General features: G+C 40.3%; 1 protein-coding gene across 1 annotated transcript in view; it reads left to right on the top strand.

Annotated features, from left to right (window-relative positions):
• Positions 1-2,940, top strand: part of LOC141400771 (uncharacterized) — a 51,398-nt gene extending 48,458 nt beyond the window's left edge. The window contains exon 3 of the mRNA XM_073980261.1: positions 124-2,940. Within this exon, the coding sequence (XP_073836362.1) occupies positions 124-2,217 (2,094 nt within the window). The 3' untranslated portion in view covers positions 2,218-2,940. The remainder of the gene's footprint in view (positions 1-123) is intronic.
• Positions 2,941-13,064: the final 10,124 nt, after the last annotated feature.

Below are 13,064 nucleotides of genomic sequence, written 5' to 3'. Positions count from 1 at the left end.
AATATAGTTTTTTTTTAAACCAATTTTTGTAAAATAATTTAATCTTATTTTCATAATTTGAATAACTTGCCTCATCAATATTCACAATTATTCTCTTTAAATTTACTATTCTTCCCTTTACAGATCCAACATTACGCCTATCTGCAAGACATAAATCGTCAACAACAACAACAGCACAAGTCACATAACCAAGGTAAATCTCGAGCGGGCCAAAATAAGAAATCAGCTGCACGTAGTCATCAAAGCGAATCATCAGCAAATAGTCAAGTCGAAGAAGCCGAACAACGTTATTCGGTGGCAGTTGAACAACCTGTACCGGCAACTCATTTGCAACCACGAGGACAAATTTATAGACCACAAATTCCCTATCAAGTTGCATTGCAACAGCAACCGAATGGTGGAGCGGCCAATCATCAACAATATCAAATAATACCTGAGGAGCAGTTTTTGAAACTGTTGGAAGAAGAACTGCAGGCCAGAGCTTATCATGAAGATCAAGTTAGACGTCAACAACAGCAACAGCAACACCACCAGCAGCAACATGCACAGGCCCATGCACAGGCCCATGCACAACAGGCAGCCGCACAAAAATCTACCCAACATTCTCATGGTCTGGGTCATTATCGTCAGCGAATTGAAACGACAGATGATGAACAACAGCTGCAACCGGAATATGTACAATACCAAACGCCAAGATCACGTGGTGGGCCAAAATATTTGCCACTTCCCCAAAATCCCATACAGGAACAACAAAACCAGCAACAACAGTTACTGGAACAGGAAGCTGCCGGCCCACCACAACATCCAGTACCACCATCTTTGCCCCCACAAATTGCCTATTATCGACCTCAAATTAATTACAAAACTCTCGCCAATCACCCCTTGGCAAAATCTTCCCTTGAAAAAGAAATCGAAAATTTATTCGCCTCGAACAAACCCCATGTTGCACCCGTTCAGATTGTGGACAACTCAAATGAACCCTCAGTACTTATTAATCATCATCACCATAGACATACCATCACGCCCTCCCCACCAGCACCGGCACCAACAGTGCAAACGCATTCGCCGCGCACAATCTCAGCCAAAGCCTATGTTCCCAGCACATCTGCCCCGAACAGCCTAACCGATGTTAACAGTCAACCATTTGTACCATCACTATTTCGTCTGGGCAATTATCCACAGCCTGTTGGTAACTATCCTCAGCATGTTATTGATGCCAAGAAATTGGGGCCAGTCGTTTATCCACCATCTTCTCAACCACCGGTACAGGCATCGCAATTTTATTATCAAGAGGCATTGCCCTCTCCACGTCCCAAGGCAGTTCGTCATAAGTATGGTACGAAATTCTCAACGACACCAACCCCAGTAAAAACCCATCAAAACGAAGTCAACTATCCTGCCCCCAGCAAGTATGCCCAACCTATTCAATACGAAGCCGAAAGACCATCTCCATCTACAGCCCCTGCTGAGCCTACGCACTTCTATCCCAGTCCACCAGATCCCCATCGAAATATACACTCACCACCCACTGCACCACCAACCCCAGCAGTTACAACGAAATATTCTCATCAAGCCGCCACAGATGTACGTCAACTACCCCTACCCGCCTCCTCTCCATCACAATCTAGCATCTATGTCTCCCAGGGAACAGGTATTGCAACACCCTCACGTCCCGTCAAACAAAAAACAATAGAAGACTTAAAACAACTACATTTACCACCACCCGGAGGAAAACCCTTGACTCAAGCCGAATTCCAAGCCTTGGTAGATGCTGGCTATCCAGTAACTGCTGTACCCGTCCCCGTACCTGTCCCCTATGAGCAGTACGTTAAAGATCATCCCGAATATCGCAATCAACCACCACCACAACCCCCAGCACTGCCAGTCAATTATGAGCAATTAATGCGTTTTGCCCAACTGCAGCAGCATCAGGGTCCGCATGCCCAGTATATAGCAGCACAACGGGCCCATCCTCGATCCTTGTTGGCCAGGCCATCGGAACCATCTGTGAGAATAATATCTTCTCCATCGGAACCTCAGGCCCAAAGTGTTTCGGCCATCGGCGGTGGAAGTGTAACGTACCTAAGAGCAATTCCCGAAAATTCGAAACGACGTCCCCGTGACGAAAGTGATACGAAAGTGCTAGGCGAAAATGAAGATGCGGAAAAGAATCCTGTGGCAGATTCTCCGCAGGAAAAAATTGAAACCTTGAACTAGTTAAAGAATAGATCATAACGAAAAGAAATACTTACATATCGCTCATTTACTCGAAGAGTGACACAACTCAAAAAATCCGGTTTCGAGAAAAACGCGTTTTGTGTTGGCGATTGAAATTTGACTTCCCAAATTAAAAATATTGTTACACAAAAACATTTCTTGGACTATATTTTGCAAACAAGATTAAGCATGATTTGAAGTGTTTTAGTGCTTCACAAACTCCAAAAACTTTTTTGGTGAATTGTGCCAAACCCAAAGTAAATGAGCTGTAACTCGTTGAGTTTTGGAGATATGACCATGCAAATTTGAAACAAGATGAAGTAGAAATCGTAGAAAAAATAGAAATTGCTAACTCAGAAAACGCATTTTTTGAGTTATGCCACTCTTTGAGTATATTAGCAATATGTACGTTTTGTGTATCTTGAGTTGTATTAAAAAATAACAAAACGTATGTATTCAATATTCAATTAATTGTATTTATGTATGTATCTAATTGCTAAAGTATTAAAAACGACGAACAACTTAGTTAAGAGTTATTTTTATTTGTTCTCTATTTTTTTTTTCCTCTTCATTAAATTATGCATAAGTTACCTATTATGTTTATTTTGTTTTGTTCTTTTTATGGTAATTCCAATAATGTTATTATATTAATATTTTTTTTACAAAATGCAAAATTAAGTAAATAGCAAAATAAAACGTTAATATTATTTAATAAAACAAAAATGTGTGTATGTTGTTTTTAATAGTACGTAGTGCATTAGGTCTGTATGATAACTTTCGCAGCAACAATTAGTAACAGTGTTGCCGTTTTGGGCATTTCGGCCCAAATTTGGGCCGAATAAAAAATAATTTTTATTTTTGGGCCGATTGGCGGCCCAAATCCCTTTTGGACCGTTTTCATGCTAATAATTTTAAACAATATTTTATAAAATATCAAATATTAGACTTTGGGCTATTATTACATGCTTACTTTTACTATTGGATGGATTTGAAAACGTAAAATAAAGCAATTTAGTCGCATTAAAAATATAATTTTCACATTAAAACTTAATGCCAAGAAGGTCCTCCTAGTAGTTTATTTGTCACTTTTAACTTTTGGGTTTTGAAATATATTTTTCTGATAATTAAGAATTTGGTAAAGATTCATGCATTGTGTTCATAAATAAAAAAAAATCATAATAAATTGGTGTGAACGGAATCATACCAAGCTAGAGGTTTTTTGTCTATTTTTGGCATATATTTTACCTATAAATAACAACCTTAAGAATGAATTTCAAGCAGATAGTTCAGTTTTATCCTATTTATATCCGAGTGTCAACTTAAATTGTGTTTTTTTATAAAAAAATAAATAAAAAGAGCACCAATATATTGACATCGACTACAAAAATAAATCGTACCAGCTCGAAACTTCATAAATATTTGTAGGCACAAAAGCAGACAATTAGTCCTAATTTACATTAGGCGAGTTTACTTGCGGCAATTGTCAGTTTGTGGGCGAGAGAGGGTGTTGAGAGGCAAAGGGTTACCATATACCTCACCTCTCTCTCCATCAAACTGACAATTGCCGCAAGTAAACTCGCCTAATGTAAATTGGGACTTACATTCAACAGAAAATGAAAAGTTTGAAATAAAATTTGCTGTTTTGGAGTTTTATATTAAAATGCTAGATCAAAATTATAAGAGAATAGACTATAAAAGTGACCCAAATACCCCCTTTATTACAACTCTTCTTTTGTTATAGTTTGGATTTTGCGTACAGATTCGGCTAACTTATAGTTCAAAGTAATGATTAAAATTGAAGGAGGACCTTCTTTCTATTAACGTTTAGTGTGAAAATTGCACTTTTAATGCATGCGAATTGGGGTTTTTGCGTTTTCAAATCTATCCAATAGTAAAACAAAGGATTTAATAATGGCCCTTATACTACTAAATGCAATAACTCCATATAAGGTAACCTCAAACGAAGTTTTGCCTATTATGAACCAGGTATTACATTTTTCCAGACTTGTAGAATGTGACCCCGATTTAATAGTAACAGATTGGAATTTGCTAAGACTCGGTGCAACTATACTTTCTTTCATCTCAAAGAACACATCTTATAATATCTTTGGAATTTTTGTTGTTGAAAAATAGTGCATATTCTTGAGGTAAATGACTATCTGCGAAACCATCTTTTTGTAAAAGCGTTTTTCGGTGCTAACGATAGCTCGAAAACGGATGGACCGATCATAGTATATTTTTGTAAGCGTTTTAGGAACCTAATAAAACAGAATTTAAAAAAATATTCTTAAAAACGTTTGGGCTGTCAAAGTCAAAATTTTGACTTTACCGAAAACAAATTGACTGTTTTTGTCAAAAAATTGGGCAAAATATTTTTTTAATCTGTCTCGCTTAAAGGCAAGCTTTTTATGTATTTAATAAGCTCACATGAATAATATAATACCCTGCAAGCAAAAACTATCGCGGAAGTGACTTAGGCGTGTCGCCAAGGGCGATGAAAACAGTCGCGGCGATAGTCGCAGAAGTCACCCTGAAGTGACCTCCGTTGTGAAGAAATGAACCACGCCGGCGTGTCGTCTTGGAAGTCACTCCAGCGACACTTCTAGAAGATAATTTCCGCGATAGTTCTAGAAATTAAAAAATATATATTTTTTTTCCTTTTTGTTTTTATTTTTATTTTTATTTGTTTTTTTTTTTATTTATTTTTTTAATTTTTTTATTTTTATTTATTTTTTCATTTTTCTTCTCTTTTAGAGAAATTATTCTTTGCAATTTCCGCTTACATTAATTGTGTCATTTTAAAAATGTGATGTTCTGTTGCCTGACTTGGGAAGCGAACCCGTGCCTTCAGAGTGCAAAGCGAGAATGCTTACCACTGCACCACCGCCTCATATAATTATCAGATAGAAAATGTTCTATATTTGTTCAAATGTGTTGAATCATTAAATAAATGCAAACAATCGCCTTGGAAGTCACTCAGAAGTCACTCCGAAGTGTCGGCATACGCGATAAAACGTAATCACAATAAGGCTATAGAAATTGTTTGTGTAATTCACTAACGATCTTCCTTGGCGTGTCTCCGGAGTGACCTCTTAGGCGAGGGAGTGCGAAACTCACTTCCATTTGCTGGCAGGGTACCCAGCAAGCATTTTCTATCGCCCATTACCCGAAGCAGTCACTCCCGGGCGATAGAAACACACATCCGCGATATCGCATTCTAATTGATGTAGGCACACCGTACGGGAAGAAATGAACCACGCATTCGTTTCCTCATAAAAATATCGCCATCGTGACTCTCGACTCTGGACTAAAGCGATTCTTTCAAAGACAACGCATGAGACACATTTATGAGGAAACTCACATTATACACAATACATATTATTATTTTTCTGCTTTTTATCATTCACAATTATTTAGTCACTGCACTTTTTTGCATTTCAATTTATAAATGTTTAAATATTAAATTATTAATTTAATTTTTTCAATTTCACTTTTCCACGAACCTTTCGCACTTACAATATCAAACTGACTGATATTTTTCTTATTGTTGATATTTCAAATACTTGGAGTAGCTGTAAAACTCTCACCTTATCTCTCTCACGAGAAGAAATAGTAAAACAATGTAAATTGTTTGTGTAAACAATCAAATGCAGAATTTTCATCTTCTTCTGTGACACTAGGTAGTTCTTGCAGATCGATCTAATTTGAACAGTAATACATTTGTTATTGTAAAATGATAAAGTATCGCTCTTTTATAGAAAGGAAGTTCAGAAAGCGATTACTTTTGGTAGAGGAAGTGAGTAAGTCACTTCCAAATGCTAGCTGGGTAAGGTCATATGAAGATCGATCAATTCGACATGCGTGTTTTGTTGAAGTTTAATGCAGGTATTGGCACCAATACAAACGCATTGTTTGCGGCCTTACGCATACGACTCTCTCTCTCTCGCTCTCTCCACAAACAGTGTGTGCGTTAATGAATTGCTAAAATTAAAAATCATTGAAACAAGCGACAACAGAACCTTCTTCATTGACTTCTGAACGAAGACTGAGTGGTGGTTGTTCTGTTGTTATTCTCATCAAGGGCACGTGTGTCCCTTTTTGCCCGATGCTGGTTTAATGGTATACACACCCGCCTTTTACACATAAGGTCGAGGGTTCGATTCCCCGGCCAGGCAACATCAAAACACTTTTCAACGGTGGCAAAATGCCCCACAGTAATGTTGGCGACATTTCCTGAGTATTTCAGCCATGTAAAACTTCTCTACAAATGTGGTGTCTTTCAGTCGATCGGACTCGGCGATAAACTGAAGGTCACATATGATTGAGCTAATATGAATCGGAGTGTACTCATTGATATGAGAGAAGTCTCCCTTGTCGCTTATGGGATGTTTGTGGAACAATTATTATTATATTAGCTGTGTTACTTTACTTACCTGAGATTACCATTTTTACCATTTGTTTCCATTTTTAACCTGCAAAGCGTTCCTTAACCCCAAAAAGTGGTAAAACTGGCAGCAATTTTTAAGAGAGTGAGAGAGGGAGAGAGCGAAAATGCCTTTCTCTTCTACCACAGGCTACCAGCAAAATTTCTGCAGGTAAAAATGGTAGAACTGTTTTTTCGACTTTTGTTTGACGATTGTTTCACAATGAAGAAAAAAAATGAACGAAAAACAGAAGAAAAAGTCGAACGCTGACAAAACTAAATAAAAAACTGTGAAATAGAAGACGAAAATTGATTTTTTTATGTTTCTGTTTGACATTGCTACTAGATCTACCATTTTTTCGTTCCTTTACTTTTCTTGTAAAAATGTTCATGAGAGAGCAATTTTCAGAAATTTTGACACTTTTCTCTTTTACCACTTTTACCATTAAAAAAGTAAAGGAACAATAACAATAAAACGATAACCCAAAAATTTGTACAAATTCATACAAATTTTTACTGAATGCTGTTCGATAACAAAATTATCCAGCAAAAGAGAGCGAGTTTGGAGAGTTTTGCGACTGAGAACTTGCAAATTTTTGCTGGGAAAAAATGTCCCGCAAAAATTTGAAAGTCTGATCAGCAGACTTTTAATCACCTGTTCAATGTAAACAACTCGAAATTTTAACATTAGGGGTCTGTTGCTTTACTTTTGAAAATGATAAAACTGGCAAAAGTAACAAAAGTTGTAATCTACTTCCCTATGAATTGTATGGTGTCTGAAGTAAAGGAACGCTTTTTGAGTAAAAAATTGTAAAACTTGAAGTTTCTTGCACGTAAAGGAACAGAGCTTAGGTGTGTACGATAACCCAATAATTTGTACAAATGCGTACAAATTTTTACTGAATGCTGTTCGATAACAAAATTATCCAGCAAAAGAGAGTGAGTTTGGAGAGATTTTTGGAGAGTTTTGTGGCTGAGAACTTTTTTTCTGTGAAAATTTGTCCCGCAAAAATTTGCAGTCTGATCAGCTGACTTTTAATCACCTGTTCAATGTAAACAACTCGAAATGTTAACATTTTTGACCAAGAAAATTTCACTATTGCACATTTTTTTAGATTCTAAAGCGTTGTGGATAAGATTGAAGCATTATATAAGTAAACTGCAATTTTAAAATTTATGTTTTTGTTCCGTTTGGTTTAAAATATCAAAAAAAAAAAACAAAAACAAATTTCATACATTTTCGGAAACAGCTGACTTTCTTGCAAGTTTTTGCAAAATGCTGTTCGATAACTTTCTGCAATTTTTCTTGCTTGAGAGAGCAAAATTCACTGAGAGAGGTTGCTGGAACTGACTGAGTAATTATTGCTGGGAAAGTTATCGTACACACCTATTTTTGACCAAGAAAATTGCACAATTCAGAGAAACTGAAAAGTTTGTGACTTTGTGTGATTGGTACGGGAATCATTTTGTTTGTTTCCGTTCATTGGAAAGTAGCACATTTTTCTTATTATTAAGAACTGAAAATTACATAAAAAATTAACAGAAAAGATTCGTATATAAGTAGAAATCTTTATAAATAACAAGGAAGAAAAACGTTAAGTTCAGTTGGTCCGAAATTTTTATACCCTATACCACGAACTGTATTGAAGTGAATAGGAACAATTAGTTTAATTTCGTTTTATTACAAAACAGCTCATATGGGGCGACATTTTTGCTTTTTTTTCAAAACATGGACCAATATTACAATTTTCCGAATTGAGCGAAATACATAAAATTGGGCAATACCGACTAGGGAAAGTTTCGTAACTCCACCGAAAACTAAATACCGAATTTCATTTATTCCCGTTGAATAATGTGGCTAAAACTTTCAAAATACCGAAAATTGGGAGGGACCTTTCCATGGGGTCTATATAAAAACATGGAACAATACCGGAAAATTTCAGGTGAAAAGTTTTATACCACCAACTGACTATTAAATATCATCCGTTTCGATGGGATATTGATGACACAACCTTCAAAATACCGAAAATCGGGAAGTATGCTTCTATGGGGGTTATTTGAGGAAAAGGGCTTAGGCCGTGTTTATATTATAGCCTTTTGCAGGGTTAACCTTCTTTATGAGGATTTATTTGAAATATACGCAATGGGGTTGACATTTATTAAACCCAGTGGGTTTGTTAAATCCGGTTATATGCATATAAACGTGCTATTATACTGATTATTGTCTTCTGCAATATTTTATACACCCATGGTTTTACCGTGTTGCAATGGTATGCACACCCGTCTTGCACGCTGAAGGTCGTGGGTTCGATTCCCCATACTGGACCAACTAAGGGCAAAAACTTTTTAGGTTTCAGCTCCTTTCATTTAAAGTTGGTTCACGCACACCCTGGTCCATTTCAGTGGAAAGTAATGCCCTTTGGCCTAGACTCCACAACCACCATGTTTCAAAGGGCATATTGTTGGCTCCGACCACCATCCCCTGGTGTTCCGGTATTTATCTCCAAGTGTGATTTTGTCCGTAAACAATGATTTATTCGAACAGGGACTGGTTAAAAGCATCGATAATCACACTGCGCATTTAAAAGACAAGCAGGGATTGGAATCGGACAGTGATGCATTTTGCGAAATACCCACGCAACCGGCAGGGACGCCGTTTTTAGGCTCTAGAGGCCCAGGGGAGTTGCCAATCTCCTACTAGGCGCGTCTTCCCGGGTGGCGGATGGGAAGGGGGTTTCTAAGTTATGTGGAACCGGTTCTCCCCCTTCTGGGGGTTTATTCTCTTTAAACCCCACGTGGTCCAAAATGGATCGGGGTAGTTCCCCTAAATCAATCAACTAAGATGGGTAACAAACAAACAGAAAATTCGATTAGGAATATATGTATGTAGTTGACGAACCGGCAATTCCAAAGGACAGCGCTCTAGCCATGACTGGTGTAAATCAGTCCACGGCTGACAGGTCCGTAGTATCGGGCGGGGACGACCTACACGAAAATCTCCAAATCATCGGGGACAGTCTTGAGAAGCAGAGTAGGGAACTCCTCGACCAACTAGAGAGACTTGTTCCGACCATGCCACCAGAGGACATGTTAAATAATCTCAGCCTCAATGACGACGAACTGGACAACACGGTGATCCCAGCTGAGTCTACTAGGAGGTCTGATGATATGTCTATTGACGGTGATGTGGTCGAAGAGGGTGTGGACTTAGGTTCGCAACCTCTGACAAACCCGATTCAGTCTGGTCCTGTATCGGCACTTGCCGATACTAAGCTTCGGAGGTAGGCTGCCACCGAGTCAATGGATGTTGATGGAGAATCTAAGTAGGCTCCATCAACAGTCACTGACTCTAAGTCGATGACCAACGATGAGGAATCAACGGAAACTCCAACAACAGCCACTGACCCTAAGTCACCGGCCTGCGTTGGGGAATCCAAGGAGACCTTATCGACGGACACCGACTCTAAGGTAGTACCCGCCAAAGAGGCTTCACATACGAAGCACTATAAACGTGCGATTTCGTATCTGCGCACGTTCGTGGGAAGGGACGCGAATTCACATTCGGAGAGGGAGATTTTCCTCATCAAGAGTAAGCTGAAGTATGTTAGGAAGTTAGAAAGAACTTATCCTAACGCACCCAGACGTGAACTCCTGGTGGACAAAATCTTCCTCCCAGACCCTGTCGCTGCTTCAGCCAAAGACTCGAAAGAGACTGCGGTGACATGCAAGAAGTGGAAGTGAAGCCCACTGCATCTGGCAGTACGGTGGAACCTAAAGCCGTTCCGAAGCCAAACCCGATTCAGAAAGGACTGAAAAAGGACAAGGGGCATAATCCGACACCAAAAGCCTCACGTAAGGGTAGTCAACTGGTGAAGATAAAGGTAAAGCGGAAGAACAGAAGGTCTCGGAGACCCTCACAGGCTGTTCGGGAGTCACGACGGGAGGATCGCCTAAGGCACCATCGACGAACAAATCTTCACAGCTGAAATCAGTGAAGCGGGTTCGCTCTTCAGAAGGCCCACAGCCTTCGCCAAAGAAGACGATGACTTCCCAGGTGGTCAACCCGGCGGACTCCTATGCTGGTGTTCTTGATCGCAAAGCCAAGGGAAATAGCACCAGTACTGAGAAGGCGTCCACCTCCTCGGTAAAAGCTACCACCGAGGCCTGCGATCAGGGACGTAGGAAACCCCATGCCAAACCGGCCACAATGGCAACCGATGACGATCTTCTGGTTGCAATCATCGACAGAGCTGATGCCTTCGGGAAAATCAGCGAAAGTCACTGGTTGCTCTTTGAGACTCGTCTTCGAAGAGCCATTGTGTCTGCGGAGGTAGACCAGGGCGACCGTCAGTTTGACAGTGCCTTCCTCCAGAAGGGAATTAAGGTCATTAAATGTCTCAACAAGAGCTCGCAAGAGTGCCTTAAGAAGACTGTTAATGGCTTAAACGACCTTTGGGAGGGGGCGAAAATCGCTGCGGTCTCCGTAGCAGAGATTCCATTAAGGAAGGTGTTCCCAGCATGGGTTCCCCCACCCCCGTGGACAAGGAACTTCCGATGAGGATGCTGGAGCTCCAGAACACAGGTCTCCTTACAAAGGACTGGACTGTCCTAAGTCTAACCCTATGTAAGGAGAATGGAGGGATGGATGTAAAGGTAGACTCCTCAGGGGAAGAGTACCTCAAAGTTCGTGAGGGAAATCTGAACTTTGGTTCAGGATGGGTTCGGTTTCGACTGAGTCCACCTCGCGAACATTTTGCAGATTAATCTGCATCATTGCAAAGCAGCTGCCGCCGAACTACTCCTGTCCCTCACGAACTCAGAGGTGGACATTGTTTTAGTCCAGGAATATACAAAAATAAGGTCTCCGAGGGGGACAAGGTGAGGACCTGTGTTGTAGTTAGGAAGAACCTTAATCTAATCTTTCTATCTAATTATAGCAATGGAGACATGTGTACGGTGCGATTGGAGAACGGCAGAGAGAAGGCCACTCTCCTGTATCTGACAAATGCTCCTTTTCGGATCATATGAGGATATACTTCGAAATCTCTTTCGACGGACCCCGCCAAAATCCTTATAGGAACCCGAGAAGCACGGGCTGAGGCAGGTTCACTGATCTGACGAACCATCAACTGACACTCACCGGAAGGATAGTAACAGTTGCTGAGCTAAACATTAAAGTGTCCAACCTAACGGAAACCCTTCTTCGCTGCCATAAGGATGCCTGTCCATTAACTTATCCTGGGAAGAAATCCCAACCGGTGTGGTGGAACAAGGATCTTGGCGAACTGCGGAAAATCACCAAAAGGCTGTATAATAGGGCGCATGCGACGAAACTTGACAGTGACTGGGAATCGTATAAAGCGAGTTTCAACAAATACAAGAGTGAAATCAAACGCGCCAAGAAAAAATCATGGGTTTGTTTCTGTGAGTCTGTAGAGGGAGTAAACGACGCTGCCAGGTTCCGTAAGATACTCCCCAAGGACCCCAAATCCATTAGCAGTATCAAATCAAAGGCAAATCTGTGGAGACTGCTCTTCATGAGGTTGTGGGTTTTTCTGAGAGAAACATGGAGAATTCAAACTTTACCCTGGCAGCTTTATTGGATATAGAGGGAGCTTTCAACAATGTAAAACTTGAGTCCATTCATCTCTCGCGTAGAAAGGTCAATACTCCGGAAACCCTGATATGCTGGATAAAGAGGATGCTGGAGAGCAGGATCATTAATTACAGTATTGGGGAGATGACGATAAGGAAAACAGTAACTAGAGGTACTAATAACTGGCAAATTCTTGTCTACAATCTCGGAGCTTATGCAAAGAGCCTTATCAAAGCTGTCCCGTTGGGCCTTGGTGTAAATCCGACGAAGACAGAACTGGTACTGTTCACCTGGAAGCGTAAGCTCGTCGACTTCGTGCCACCAACACTGGATGGTGTACAATTACATCTATCTCCTGAGGCTAAATACCTAGGTACAATCTTGGACTCACAATTGAGATGGAAAAGGAACGCTGAGGAACGGACGAAGAGAGGTATGATTGCACTCTATTCATGCAAGAATTCGATTGGGAAGAGCTGGGGATTGAATCCAGCTATTATACACTGGCTGTATAATGCTGTTGTGAGACCCATCTTATCCCGCGGATGCCTTGTCTGGTGGCACGCGCTAAATACACATAAATCGAACTCCGGCAGCATAGACAAGGTGCAGAGGGCAGCCTCGATCCTGATAACTGGAGCTTTTAGAAGTACACCGCAAGCGGCTCTTGCCCATGAGACTCAGCATCAAAGGTCAAGCAGCACGTAGTGCCCTAAGGCTACATGAATTGAATTGTTGGCGCTCCAACATGGATGCATTCTTCAGGAGCTAGGACCAAACCTTAGCTTAAATCCACAGGGGAAATTCATCGACTGGACTGGTGATAGT

The sequence above is a fragment of the Musca autumnalis genome, unplaced genomic scaffold, assembly GCF_047663935.1.
Source record: "Musca autumnalis isolate F117 unplaced genomic scaffold, ASM4766393v1 scaffold_4, whole genome shotgun sequence".
Taxonomy (NCBI): Eukaryota; Metazoa; Arthropoda; class Insecta; order Diptera; family Muscidae; genus Musca; species Musca autumnalis.
This window is presented reverse-complemented; position numbering and strand designations above follow the sequence as displayed.